Below are 15,439 nucleotides of genomic sequence, written 5' to 3' on the forward strand. Positions count from 1 at the left end.
GATAGAGCTCTTAAGGATAGCGGAGTCAGGGGGTATGGGGAGAAGGCAGGAACGGGGTACTGATTGAGAATGATCAGCCATGATCACATTGAATGGCGGTGCTGGCTCGAAGGGCCGAATGGCCTCCTCCTGCACCTATTGTCTATTGTCTATTGCAACTGGACAGTCCACTGTAGTATTCAGATGTTAGTTGGTTCCTATGAAAATCAAGACCTTGGCAATCAAATGTTGCAAATTAGTTGGATCCAAAAGTGTTGAAATGGAGTTTGCCCCACCTCTGCAAGAGAGAATAAGTGTGTTGTAGTTGTCCAGTTAAAGTGCCTGCCATGTTAAATGGCTAGTAATGTCTGGAAGCCATGAGATGAAAATGTGAGTGCTGGAGTGGTGGGAGAATACAGTGGAATATTTAAATTCAATGTTGGACTCTTAATTGATGCAAATTGTCTAATAAATGATGTGAGTGAGATGCATGATGCAGTGATTAGGGCAAGTGATTGTTGTCAGGAAAGAGGGTATGTTGGCCTTGAGCACATCCGTAAGGCCCTTAAACTTTTCTAACCCTGCATCTGCATCCTGGCTAACGGGTCTTCGACCTCTTCAGTGACACCCTCCCACTGCCACCTCTTTTGGTATCATGAATGGCTTCCTTGCTAAGATGGTTTCTCATTTCCCCACCTAATCCGTCAGGAAGTTCAAAGCCACAACAGAAAATTAGAGTATTTGTACTTTACCCCTTTTCTGACATGGGTACCAAGAAACTTCTCAAGGACATGCAATAATATCTATGATCACTAATGGCTCCCATCCCTCCTCCCTCTAAGTTTTTTTATGCATGACCTTAATCATTGTCAGGTTCATCTGTTGTCCACCACTTACAAAGTTGTGCCAATGTGCTAAATATCGTGACAAGTGCTAGCTACACATTAAATTATAATAATGGGGTGATCATACAAACTTAATGACTGACCTCCACTTGATCAAATTGGGGTGAAATAATCCTGTTCATTTTCCCACTGCTTGCCAATTCTGACCTGATCTGCTTGATCTGCTGTATGTATGTAGCTTACCGCTGACCAATGTGGTCGCAATGGTTTGAACTGAAACTTGTTCTTTCACAAGAATAAGATGTCACTTAATACTTTAAAAAATAGTTATCAGATTCATTAACTTCAAATATAGAACAAAAACTGAAAGTTTCATTGAATCGCTCAGTGAATTTTGGTAACTAAAAGGTTTAACGTTCAGTAAAGAAATTCAATGAGAAATCGAGTCAAAGAGCAATCAGAGTGAAATTTAGAACAGCTCTCTTATGGTGAATCTTATAAACATAAATCTTTACTGCTTCAATTATTTGAATGATTGCCAGAATATTGCTATAATATATAATATAAGATATTTCATTTGTGAAACATGAATCTATTATGAATCTATGTTTAATATCTGTATGAAATACCTTAATAAATATTATATAGGCAGTGTATGATCAAAAGCAATGTCTGACAAGAGATCTATCTTATTCTCCATGTTAAGAATAATAATGCTGAAGTGGTTTGAAAAAAATGGAAAGCAACTGATTCTTTCCTGAGGAGAAAATGTATTTGATGAGACCTCTTCAAAGAAATAAGTAGAAATAAAAAATACAGAGTTGAACCTTCCTTCAATATAAATGAAATCAGACCATAAATTAGGTAGCTGATTGATGTAAATTGAAGGGAAATGGTATGAGAAACCTTCCTGTCTGATCTCAGTCCCGGGAGATACAGCAGAGAATTTTGATTCTCTCCACCCATGTCAGCACCATTGCCCCACGCTCCCAGCAATAAACCTGCTTGCCTGATATTTGTCTGCCATGTTTAATTTACTACCTGCAAAATGATATGGGATATTCTGAGGCATGAAGGACACTATTTAAATATGTCTTTCCTCTTCCAAAGCTGCCAATTTCCTCTCACACGGTGGTACTTTTCTTTAAAGCCATGATCCAGCAAATCAAAATTATTATTACTATTTTGTTTTAATTCTTGACTTGTATTGCATTCGCATATATCTGAAGTTGGCTCTTAAATGTTTATTGGACAAAAGAATCCCCCCTTAATGAAGATCTTAATGAAAAAGAGTTCTGTTTTCCGTTCTGTCAATATCATCTCTTCACCTACTGACTCAGAAGAAGACGAGTTATCTTTAAGCCCACGATGCACAATTCATGAGTCCCACTGGAGTTCATTGATTTTCTTTTCATGGAGAAGAGAAGGACTCTACATTTATAACTCATTCTACTGTCCTTCATCCCAAAACAGCTAACCTCTCCTTGACAAATATATTACCATTCATCACCAAAGACATGTAGAAATTGTCGACAGATATATAACTAGTTTTTAGATAAAAAATAATTTCAATATCTGTGATAGGTCATAAATCCACTTCTTAGTTTCAAAATATCATATTTTAGTGAAACAAAACAAACAGGATAAGTAATTCTTCATTCTTTAAATGGCTGGTGGTGTGTAGATAGCCATCATTGTCCATTTCAGTGTCTCTGGCATTCATTTTACAATTGTAATCCTAGTACAAATGTATGTGAGCAACTTCAGTGCTCAATGCATGATTTTGACTATTACCTCACAGTGAGCATTTACTAACATTCAATACCATGTGTTTCTGGACCTCGAACTACACTAATTGATACAAGGTGCTTGGTAGATCTTAAAGGGCATCTGAACAGGAGAGCACAGATCTGGAAGTTGCTCTCGAGTACTTATTTAATGCCACAAGGTGGTTTAGCACGACAGGTAAAGGAGGCCCAGTTATTTAAAAACACACTTTATGGATGAGGTGGAAGAGTGCAGGGAACTCCAGTGCAGCTGAAAGAACACAGTTCTCCACAGCTGAAAGAACACAGTACGCAGAGAAGGTGACCAGAGAAATAAGTGCCAAGACTGAATTTGTGAGAGTAAAGAAGTAATGTTACAAAATATGTCCATGACCTCACTCAATTTATTAAGGTTAGTTTTCAGATGCTTCAAGCTTAAACAGGCAAATGCCTCCAACACTAACCTCAACAAGAACCTGGACACACTACAATTTGCCTATTGCCACAAGAGATCAATGGGGAATGTGATCTTGCTGGTTCTTCACTCTGCATTGGCCCACTTGGCCAACAAAAACACATACGTCAGGCTGTTTTTCATAAACGACTGCACGGCGTTCCCCTCCAAACTTGTTAGCAAGCTCAGGGAACTAGTTCTCTGTGCATTCCTTTGCATCTGGATCCTTGGCTTCCTTGTCACAATTGGTACAAATTGGCAACAATACTTCCTCCTTGATAACTATCAGCACAGGGGCACCTCAAGGATGTGTGCTCAGCCCCCTGCTCTACTCATTCTATACAAATGACTGTGTAGCTGGAAATAAGTTCCAACTCCATTTCATTCCGATGATGTGTGAATTCAAAATTGTAAAAACCGACAAGTGCCCACTTGGGCAAACAGATGGAGCCTGAATCGTAACCTTCCTGGAACTATATCTGCAGGTGCACTAAATTGCTGGAAAACAACTACTTTTAATGAGGCACAATGTCTTGGGAATGATTTTGACAAGCTTTTAAATTGTAGTACCATTTCAAGCTACGCTGGTTTAGAGGAATGGTACTTTGACTGAAATACAGTTTGATAAATCTGCAGAACTCCGAAGGACACATAAAAAATATAATTTGTTTACTTAATGCAATGAGTGACTTATTTTTGGATTTGTTAGGGTGACAAATGCCTTCCCTGCCAGTCACTGCCCCTGGATACCATGGTTTAATAAAGTCATTTGGCAGTTAAGAAGGAATCTGCAGCAGCTTTTCTAATATGCAAACTTGGTCTTTTTTAATCTGAACAGATTCAAACAGTAGTCCCTATGAGCAGCAAGGGAGGCCTACTCTACTTGAAATTAATTTTGAAACCTAAATTTAACTCTGAAAAAAAATAGATTGCAGGTGATAGAATTGCTATTTTAATTATAGATTGCGGCTACTTTAAATATCTCAACTACATTCGCAATTATAATGCATCCCCAAGAAACAAATTAAAGTTGAAAACCAGAAGGAAATTAACCAACTCCCTCAAGCACACAAAACAAGGTAGCTGCACTCATAAGGCACAAAACCATTAGGGGCTGCACCATGTACTTTATAACACTATGTCACTTCTGTCTTAGTCTTTCACGCTTTATTGACTGTGACAGATTGGCATTTGAGATTTTAGATAAAGCTACTTTGTCACCATGCCACAAGCTGACACTTCTCCTCCATAACAGTCACCCGCAGAGCTGCCAGTATGTGCTTATTACGGCCAGAAAGTGATGCAGCGTTTGTATTGTGAGGCCAGTGCATCACATGCAGATTGGGTCACAGGATGCATTGTAAACTAAAAAAGACCCTCGTGAAGTGAGCCATTTCCTCAATGAGTCATTAATCTGAGGATCACGTAATGATGTTAAAACTATTTTAAAAACACCGCATCAACGTGTACACCAGAAGCTTGCGTGATAATCAACCCAGCCACCATTTTAAACACTGTATTTTCAAAAGGTTTGTGCTGAAATTTGAGTTGTAATTGTTTTTAATGTGTGTATTATCTTGTTTTTAATTTCTTATAACATTTAAAGTTTACCTGTTTTAATATTTTCTCTCAAAAAATCTTATGTGCTTTGACAGCTGGCTAAGCTGAGGAATGTGGTTTAGCCCGAGTCCTCACTTATTCAGCCATTGTGTAGCTTGAGCTCCTTTTGATTCCATTCAATATGGTAACTTCTCCTCCCACATGTTACGACTAAAATAAAGGATACGATAAATCCCCCAAAAAATTGGCAATGGGCAGCACTGACAATGAAAGAGTGAAATAAACCTTCAAGATTTCTCGTAGCATGTGACACCACAGCATCAAACATAACAACTTGAAACGCCAATTATGCTAACAAAGTATTCTAGCTCACCATGGTTAAAGTCAACGTTCCCTGCTGACAAGTACTGCAACGGACTCTTAGTTTTCCAGGCTGCACAGCCTTGCACACAGTCTTGCAATAGACATAAAAACTGTGGTAACGCCTTGAACCTGAAAGATAAAAGGTCATGTAATGAAAATATGGCCTTCAGAGTAGTTCAACCAGCTAATTTGTTTCTAAATACAGTATCCTTTCAATGAATAAACAGCTTACATATTTCAGTTGATACCTTGATACACACTGAGGGATAGCTGTCCTGTTAGAAGTAGTATCTTTCAGATGTTGAATTAAGGCTGTGAAATCGAGAATGTTTGTCAGTTATCAGGTAATTGACAAGATTTGGAAAAGGACAGGTTGGTCTCCCCAATATTTTAAGCAGAATTGACCGACCATCATCTTGTTAATAAGCAATTAGTTGTAACATTTCCTGCCTAGAACAATAACCACATTTCAAAAAATTGAGCACATTGCTTTCGCTTGAAGTCACACAGAGCATGATCTAAATGCATGTCCTTTTACTTTCAGTGAAGCAGTTGATGAAAGCATTCATAATGGGGTGCGTTTTGCTGGCTAATGCCATGGAAGTCCTCAACTTACCTACCGATTTGGAAGTCTATCATCAGAGTTTGTCTTGCTTAGATTCCTCGGCGCACTAATCACAATCTTCATGAAACAACACCAAGAAAAATGCAGGACCAGCAGCATCCTCTGCATGTGGCTTTTATTAAACTCACTAAAAGCTTTAACTCTCAAATGAAAGTGATCATAGGGAGCCTCCTCAAATACTGCTGCTCACAGATATTTGACCCCATTATATGCTTGGCCCATGAAAGAATGAGAATTGTGATATTAACCAATGGGGCTTCAACATAACTACTTTTAGTGAAGACTGGCATAAAACAAGAGTGCCATTCAACATTCAGCTGCAGCTTAGTTCCCACAGAAATGGAGTTAGCCTTCAGAACTAATGAACAGCTGTTCAACCTATGGAAACTGCATTCCAGAATCAAACTTCTGCTTTAAGCTCCAGGGTGCAGACAATGTTTGCCTTTGGGAAACAGCCAATCGAGTGCAACTGTGGTGTCAATAGTGTAAATGTTGGCATGGGAGAGGACACTGATTTGTTCAACATAACACTTCCAAAACAAGCCTTTCTTCTGAGCTGTAGTATGGCAATAGATTACAAGGCAAACACAAAAAAAGAACCAAAGATGTTCACAAAGCCTCCTTGAAGAAATGCAACATACCACTGATGACGGGAAGGTCCTGGCATAAGATCATTTAAAGTGGAGGAAGAGCATTAAGGATGATATTGAGAACCTTGGGTTCACTTGTCAGAGTTAAATTCTATTTGCCATTCCTTGGCCCACCTTCCCAACTGATCAAGATCCTATTGGAAACTTTCCCTCCTCGATGCCCACTTTACTACCAATTTGGGGATTGGGCCAGTGTACAGCTGGAACAGGGAATGTTCAACACACCCTACAAAGAGGCAGGGATAACTGGGGCCTGTGCAAGTGCCCATAGCTATGCCTTTGATTTGGAAGAAGTGGGAGGAGTCATAGGAGAATTGTTAAGAGTGAGGACCAACTCCCCAAGGCAGAGGAGAGTGTTAGTAGAGGAAAATTGGCTGTTTCTGTGGTCAAGGAAAAAACACAGAGCTTTAAGGCCTTCCTGGTGGGGGTTGGAGGTATAGAGTGACTGAACGTCCACAGTAAAGATGAGGGAGTGGGGACCTGGAAAGTGGAAGTCATTAAAGGGACGAAGTACGCGTGAGGTATCTTGGACAGGTAGGGAGGGATTGGACCAGGGGGGATAAGATGGAGTCGAGTACGTGGAAATTATTTCAGTGGAACAGGAGCAGGCAGAAACAATGGGTCTGCCAGGGCAGTTGTGTTTATGGATTTTGGGAAGGTAAAACCGGTAACGATATGGTTGGAGGCTGTGGCAGACAGCCGGAAGTGATAATATCAGAAATGGTCTGTGAGATTATGGCCTAGTACTCATCTGTGGTGTCATGGTCCAAGGATAAGTAGGAGGAGGTGTCCGAGAGCTGGCGCCTAGCCTTGGCCCGATAGAGGGCATCCCGCCAGTCCTTAATCAGTCCATGCCTATCTAAATGCTTGTAGATCCTGTCCCTTAGAATCCCTTCCAACTTTCCCACCAATGGCTCACCGACCTACAGTTCCCTGGCTTGTCCTTGTTGCCCTTCTTAAAATAATGCCACATTAGCCACCCTCCAGTCTCCAATTTCATCTGTGGCTAAAGATGATGCAAATACAGTATCTCTGCAAGAGTCTCTGCAATTTCCTCCCGAGCTTTCCAGAAGGTCTGAGGATGCATTTGGCCAGACCCAGGGGATTTATCCATGTTATTGTGCTTTGAACCTCCATCACCTCCTCTTTGGTCATTAGTATATGAACTAAAGCATAACAATTTCAATGCATTCATTCCTTTTCTTCCCTTTTCCTCAATAAAAATAGATCATTTAATATCTCCCCCATCTCTTGTGCCTCTAACAAAGATGGCCATGCTGATCTTGAAGGTGACCTATTCTTTGCCTAACCACCCTTTTATCTCTTTATATATTTGTAATGTCAATGAATATTTCCTGGCAATTATTATTTGTCATCTATATATTTTATCAGCTTCATATCTTTCATCACCGTGTGCACCTCAAGGAATCTCGGGTTTCCTTTCTTGCTCCCAAAAGTGCTGAAATAATTTTATGTCACTGCATTTCATGTCTCCAGCTAAGTTCATTTCTAGTTCCCTCATTTCTCTTGCGACAGCCTCTTTTATGAAAAGTCAACATTCTACTGTGCTGCAGGGAATTAAATTTGCAACCACTATAAATGTCTGCATAGACTGAGGATGCAAGCTGTCATATCTAAGTTAATGGAATTTAAATAACCACTGCCTTAAGAAGTGATACATATCCTGACCTACCATTCGAATGCCCCATCTGCAGGGACATATCGCTGAACTCCAAAAGGGAGGGAACAAATGGCTGTTGTCTGCAATTTGTATGAACAATCAGGAAATTAGACATTTTTCTGACAGTTAATTAAGACAAAAGTAGACAACTATTCCCAAAATGCAGCTGCTATCAGCTTGGCACAACCCTTCTGAATGAATCTTAAGGCTGGCCCATAAGGTGAAAATGCCATTATTCTCATCGGCACTTTAAAAATCAAGCAAAGGAGATTTTCTCTCTTGATCTTTGAATATCATAAATTTGCCCATTTGTATTTTATATCCCCTGAACCACATGTAAATCATCACACTTCAGAAAATGTTCCATTATGCTAATATTTTACAAAAATCACTTGATCTTACATGAAGTCAAAGATCGTTTTAGACTGAGTGCAATACAAGAAAATTCAGCTGCAAGATGCACTGAGCGATGTCGACTGGAACATGTTCCAAGCAAGTTCCAGAGACGTCAGTGAGTTTGCAGAAGCGGTTACGGACTTCATTGCAACAATAGCCGATAACATCGTCCCCACGGTAAGGGTCAGGATCTTTCCTAACCAAAAACCCTGGGTGGACAGGTCTATTCGCGTTGCCTTGAATGCTCGCACCGCTGCTTACAACTCTGGCCTGGCATCCGACAATATGGACGACTACAAGGTAGAGTCCTACCGAATGTGAAGGGCGGTGAAGGACGCAAAAAGGAGGTACCGGGACAGGATGGAGTCACAGATGGAGCAGCAGGACACCAGGCGCCTTTGGCAGGGGCTACGGGCTATAACTAACGACCGGTCCCGCGCCCCCTCCTTAGCTGATGACCTGAACTCTTTTTATGCACGGTTCGAGACGGGTAACATCACCCCTAGCTCGCCGTCTAAAAACAACACCGACGGGGCGCGGGCTAGCGAGGCTGGAGTGGGATCCACCGCCGGGGATGTGCACACATTCTCGGTGTCCGAGCATGACGTGAGGTGGGCTCTGACGCGTGTGAACACGAGGAAAGCTGGAGGCCCAGATGGTATATCTGGGCGAGTACTAAAGTCTTGTGCTACTCAGCTTGCTCCAGTGCTCACCACAATATTTAACCTCTCCTTGGCAAATTCCGTGGTCCCTGCATGCTTCAAAAGATCCATCATTGTACCGGTGCCAAAGAATGCCTCTCCAGCTTGTTTAAATGACTACCGACCGGTGGCCCTCACCTTGGTTGTCATGAAATGCTTCGAGAGACTAATCAAGAAGCACATCTGTGCCCTCCTTCCTCGCAACATGGACCCACTACAGTTCGCATACCGTCCGAACAGGTCCACGGATGATGCGGTCTCCCAGGTTCTGCACACCGCTCTCTCTCATCTGGACAGCCAGAAGGGGGGCTATGTGAGGATGCTGTTCATTGACTTTAGTTCAGCTTTCAACACAATAGTCCCCAGCAGACTGGCTGAGAAGCTGCTGGAACTGGGGCTTAGCACCCCTCTGTGTGCTTGGGTCCTGGACTTTCTCACCGCCAGGCCCCAAGTGGTCAGGATGGGGGAATACATATCTAGCCCCCTCACCCTGAACATAGGATCCCCCCAGGGTTGTGTCCTTAGCCCCCTACTGTACTCCCTGTACACACATGACTGTGTGGCCAGGTTCAGCTCCAACTCCATCATCAAGTTTGCTGATGACACTGTGGTGGTGGGCCGGATCTCCGACAACGATGAGAAGGCCTACCGGGAGGAGGTGGCTGATCTGGCTCTCTGGTGTCAGGACAATAGCCTCCTCTTGAATGTCACAAAAACTAAGGAGTTGATTGTGGACTTTAGAAGGGCTCAACATCCAAGGACGTACACGCCACTGGAGATAAATGGGTCTACTGTGGTTAGGGTGAGCAGTTTTAAATACTTGGGAGTCCACATCAAAGAGGATCTGACGTGGACAACGCACATTGCCGCACTGGTGGGTAAGACAAAGCAGCGCCTTTATCACCTTAGACAGCTGAGGAAATTCAGAGTGTCTCTGAGGATCCTTCATTGCTTCTACTCTGGGGCTGTAGAGAGCATCCTGTCCGGCAACATTACAGTCTGGTTTGGGAACAGCTCTGCCCAGGACAGGATGGCCCTGCAGAGAGTAGTGCGTTCGGCAGAACACACCATGGGAACTTCACTCGCCCCCCTGCAGGACCTATACATCAGGAGGTGTAGATCGAGAGCAAGCAAGATTATGAGGGACCCCTGCCACCCCAGCAATGGACTGTTCCAGATGCTACGGTCAGGCAAACGCCTCCGCTGTCACGCTGTGAAAACGGAGAGGATGAGACGGAATTTCTTCCCACAGGCCATCAGGACTGTTAACCATTATATCTCCAGGGACTAATTTTTGTCTTCTCTGTATTAACTGTATTAACTTTATTTATATGCTGTAACTGTAAATCTTTTTTGTGCACAATCCGCAGGCATTGCCACTTTCATTTCACTGCACATCGTGTATGTGCATGTGACAAATAAACTTGACTTGACTTGATAATGATGGTTACTCCGACATATGAAGGCGAAGAAGAAAAGCAGAAATCTTATAAAAATGGTATATGTAGTCAATGTATTTTTTTATGGCTAGGCAAAGAAAATGTCATGAGGTAACATCATGAATGTAATTTGCATTAAAAATAATTAACTTATTTGGTTCAGAATGCACAGGACCAGAATTATGGAGTCAGGAGATGGTACAGCACAAAAGGATGCTGCTCAATCCATTATGCCTGTGCCATTTCTTTAAATCAGTGCCAACCTTTGTTGTTTTTTTTCCATAGGACTGTAAATATTTACACTTCAAATATTTATTCATTTCTCTCTCACCGCATTTGCTGGCAGTGCATTCAGAAATGTGGCATCTGATTGGATAATTTTCCTTCCTGATACAGACAGAGACATGTATTCCACCCTGCTTCCTGAAGTCGATGACTCCATCTGAGCCAGTCACTTTCCATGGGATCACTCTCAGGAAGACGGTAACATTCATAACCATCGCCTCCACTTCTGCCATTTCTGCCCTTGCTTTTAATGACCCAGGATACACATCGGCTAGACTGGGTGACTTTTCCACCCTGAAAGTGGTCCATCATTCAAGTTTTCTTTCATTTACATCTAAAATGTGGACATCACTGGCAAGGACATCTGAATCATTCTGCGTACAACTCTACCAATTTAAACATCCCCAGCTGTTGATAAGGAGTTTGTAGGCTGATTGGACAGGTGTACCTGCTGGCCGTTCGCTCAACACCTTAGCTCAGTCTGCTTTAACCAACCTGATCTCCCGGTGGCTGAGCACTTCAACTCCCCCTCCCACTCCCAGGCTGAACTTCTGTCATGGGCCTCCTCCAGTGCCATAGTGAGGCCCACCGGAAATTGAAGGAACAGCACCTCATATTTCGCTTGGGCAGCTTGCAGCCCAGCGGTATGAATATTGACTTCTCCAACTTTAGATAGTTCCTCTGTCCCTCTCTTCCCCTCCCCTTCCCAGTTCTCCCTCTATCTTCCTGTCTCCACCTATATCCTTCCTTTGTCCCGACCCCCTGACATCAGTCTGAAGAAGGGTCTCGAACCGAAACGTCACCCATTCCTTCTCTCCTGAGATGCTGCCTGACCTGCTGAGTTACTCCAGCATTTTGTGAATAAATGCCGGTCCTGTCTGTCATTTTACATATTTGTGTATTCACCTGTGCTATTCAATAGCTACATATATCGGCAGGGAATTTATAATCACAAACGGAAAGCATCAGTGAACAGGAGCCATCACATCTTTAAAGAAGTAGTATGCTATAATACTCTGAGAAACAGCTGAACAAAAAGAGACCAAATACCAAGATTTTCTGACAATGCACATGTCATGCAACAGATGGAATAGACCACCCGTTTCGACAGAGAGCCAGAGGATCGTTCAGGCACATGCTGAAGAGACAATGGTTAGTCGTGGCAAAGAAAAGTGGCAGGGGTATTGCACCATGGACATGGATGCAGAGAAAGACTATTGATCTGAGAACATGGCGATGCAGACTTCAACAGAGGTCAGGATGAGACCCAAGTGACTGGCATCTGAGCCATCAGCTCCTCTAGCTGCAACACTGTGCCACCTCATTGAGGAAAGGCAAGAACAGTTAAACTGCGAGGTGTAAGTGAGATGTTTGATATCACTTATGAATAGTGAAATTAGAACATAGATTTGCACAGCTTCGGAACACCTTGCCCATGACAACCATTTCGCCAATTTACACTAATCATATTTACCTGCAGTAGCTCTGTATTCTTTTATGTCTCGCCTATTTGAGTGTCTGTCCAAATGTTTCTTGAATGTAGTGACTGTATCTGACCACCACCTCTCTGGCAGCAAGTTCCACATATCAACCACTCTGGGTATAAAAAACTTTCTCCTTGGGTCTCTGTAAAACACTTCCTCTCAGCGTAAACCTATGCACTCTTATTTTTGATATCCCCTACCACAAGAAAATATTCTGACTTTCTACCTGATCTATGCTTCTCATAAGTTTTTAAAGCTTTATCAGGTCACCCTCTCAGTCTCCTTCAATGTAAGTAAAACAAACCCAGCCTATCCAATCTCTTAGCAGAATAGGTATTTACCTCATTGTCACCATTTTTTCCGATTTCTGTTGGACCTCTCCCCTTTTTTCTCTGCCTCTTTCTGTTCCTTGTGTCACTGCTTTTTCGCTTGCCACCAGATAGGTAGATCTAAAAGTTGTTCCAAATGTGCTGTTCCAAAAGGTTATACGGCACAGAACCATAAATCTTGATACCCACTCAATCAAATACTGCTGAGATCCACTGCCAGGAAGGCTGTGGAAACTTACCTGAGAAGATTCCTCCTCTATGATAACATGGATTTGATAGAGACCTGCTGCACACATGTGAGCAAGTTCTGGACAAGAGTGTTGACCTGATCATGAGTGAATGACATTTGTTGTCCGGTAGCTGACATCTGACTTGCAGTGATGCTTCAAATACAGGCTGAAACAAAGGATTGACCCAGGATGAAAAATCATGACCACTCTCCAGTGAACTGGAATTAATCTTGCACGATGTGCACCAGTGGTCATACACAAACTGCACACACCGGGAGTGGAATGCTGGTCACTTCATGAAAACAACCAAGTTCACATGAAGGGCATGCCGTGAATGCGCCTGCAGTCAACACTACCATGCAGAGTTCTTATATTCATTTGTGTATCTGGACATCTCAGGAAAGCTGCCAATTATTGTTTCCCTAATTACCCTTGAACTAATTGATTCACAAGACCATTTCAGCAGTGGTAAGTTTACAATCCATATACTGTAAAGCTTCACGTTCACTCCTCCTGTTTGTTTCTTGGAGCACCGAATGTCAGTGACGTCTGCAAAATGTGAGGAGCTGCTTACATCTCTAAATATAGCCTGAAAGGAATTGAATGCTTAAAAATGACTACAATCACCTTGACAGCCAAAGACAAAACTTTTATTTCCCCGCTTTGTGGCAGATACTGATGTCACAAGAACATATGGTCGTCCCATTACAGGAAGGACGTAGAAGCTTTGGAGAAGGTGCAGAAGAGATTTACCAGTATGCTGGCTGGATTAGAGGGTATTAGCAATAAGGAGAGGTTGGACAAATTTGATTTGTTTTCTCTGGAGAATCAGAGGCTGAGGGGAGACTTGATAGAAGTATAACAAATTATGAGAGGCTATATAATTATAAAATTATAATCTAAAATTATATGGCAGTCAGAATCTAGTTCCCTGGGTGGAAATGTCAATGACTAGAGGGCATAGCATTAAGGTGAGAGGGGCAAAGTTTAAAGGAGATGTGCGGGACAAGTTTTTTTTATACACACAGAGTGGTGGGTGCCTGGAACACACTGCCAGAGATGGCGGTAGAAGCAGATATGGAGGTAGCATTTTAGATAGCACAAGGACATACAGTGAATAGATTGATATGGATCACGTACAGGCATAGTAGATGAGTATAACCTGTCATGGTATTCGGCACGTGCATTGTGGGCTAAATGGCCTGTTCCTGTGTTGTACTGTTGTACTGTTCTACATAAGAGCACAACAACATAAAAAAGAGTAGCAGTAGGCCCTGGATCTGCACCGCCATTTATGTCATGACTGATCATCCACTTCAAAGCCTTGATTCCCTTTAATAACAGAGGTGGTAGTTTTTGCATAAATCTTTTAATACACTGCAATGAGCTAACAGACGAGAGTTGTCCCTTGAGGAATCTCCCGCCCCTCCATCTTACAGGAACTTATCCTGCTCTGTGAGGCTTCTCCTTGTTTGCCGCTCTATTGCCGGGGGCGGCAACACAGTGGCACAACTGGAAAACCTACTGCTTCACATCGCCAGAGACCCAGGTTCAATCCTGGGTGCTATTTGGAGATTGCACGTTCTCCCTGTGACTGCGTGGGTTTCCTCTGAGTGCTCTGGTTTCTTCCCACATCCCAAAGACATGTGCGTTGTAGGTTAAATGTGCAGGAAAGAACTGCAGATGCTGGTTTAAATCGAAGGTTGACACAAAATGCTGGAGTAACTCTGCGGGTCAGGCAACATCTCTGGAGAGAAGAGAAAAAAACTGCAGATGCAGGTTTAAATCGAAGGTAGACACAAAATGCTGGAGTAACTCAGCGGGTCAGGCAGCATCTCTGGAGAGAAGGGGAAAGAACTGCAGATGCTAGTTTAAATCTGAGAAGGGTCTCGACACGAAACATCAACCATTCCTTCTCTCCAGTGATGCTGCCTGACCCGCTGAGTTACTCCAGCATTTTGTGTCTACCTTCTAACTGCGTTGTAGATTAATTGGCCTCTGTAAATTCTATCATGGGCACAGTCCTCTCCGCCACCAAAAGCATCTCCATGAGCCAAACTGTGGCCATGTGGCCTGCAAAACAAACTGGGATCACATTCAGGCCACAGCTCCTGCTGTGAATTGGTCTCTCCACTGTTGGTCTGGTCTCACCCAATGTTAGGTAGGCATCATTGAGTCATTCAGCACAAAAACAGCCCCTCCACCCCACACCAAGCATCAAGCACCAATCCTACTTTATTCACCTAACATTCTCATTGAGTGCTCCCAGATTCTACAATTCACCTGTACATCAGCGTTATTTAAAGTGGTAGATTAACCTGCCAGTGGTCTCTCTCATCACAATCACAATAAATCACAATCACAATCATACTTTATTAGCCAAGTATGTTTTGCAACAAACGAGGAATGTCATTTGCCATACAGTCATAACAATAAAAAGGAACAAGACACACAACATACATTTTAACATGAACATCCACCAGTGACTCCTCCACATTCCTCACTGTGACGGAAGGCGAAAAAAAGTTCAATCTCTCCCTTCTTTGTCCTCCAGTGGTCGGGGGCCTCTAACCTTCCATTGATGGGACGATCCTGACTCCCGTAGCCGGCGGCCGGCCTTCCTCGTCGGGGCGATCAAGCTCCTGCATCAGG

At 42.7% G+C, this 15,439-nt stretch overlaps 1 protein-coding gene across 2 annotated transcripts in view; it reads right to left on the reverse strand.

Moving 5' to 3' along the window:
* Positions 1-15,439, reverse strand: part of prkn (parkin RBR E3 ubiquitin protein ligase) — a 605,665-nt gene that overhangs the window by 393,067 nt on the left and 197,159 nt on the right. For both annotated transcript variants that reach the window (XM_078405212.1, XM_078405213.1), the window contains exon 4: positions 4,978-5,096. In XM_078405212.1, the coding sequence (XP_078261338.1) occupies positions 4,978-5,096 (119 nt within the window). The remainder of the gene's footprint in view (positions 1-4,977; positions 5,097-15,439) is intronic.

The sequence above is a fragment of the Rhinoraja longicauda genome, chromosome 9 (genome assembly GCF_053455715.1).
Source record: "Rhinoraja longicauda isolate Sanriku21f chromosome 9, sRhiLon1.1, whole genome shotgun sequence".
NCBI classification, from domain to species: Eukaryota; Metazoa; Chordata; class Chondrichthyes; order Rajiformes; family Arhynchobatidae; genus Rhinoraja; species Rhinoraja longicauda.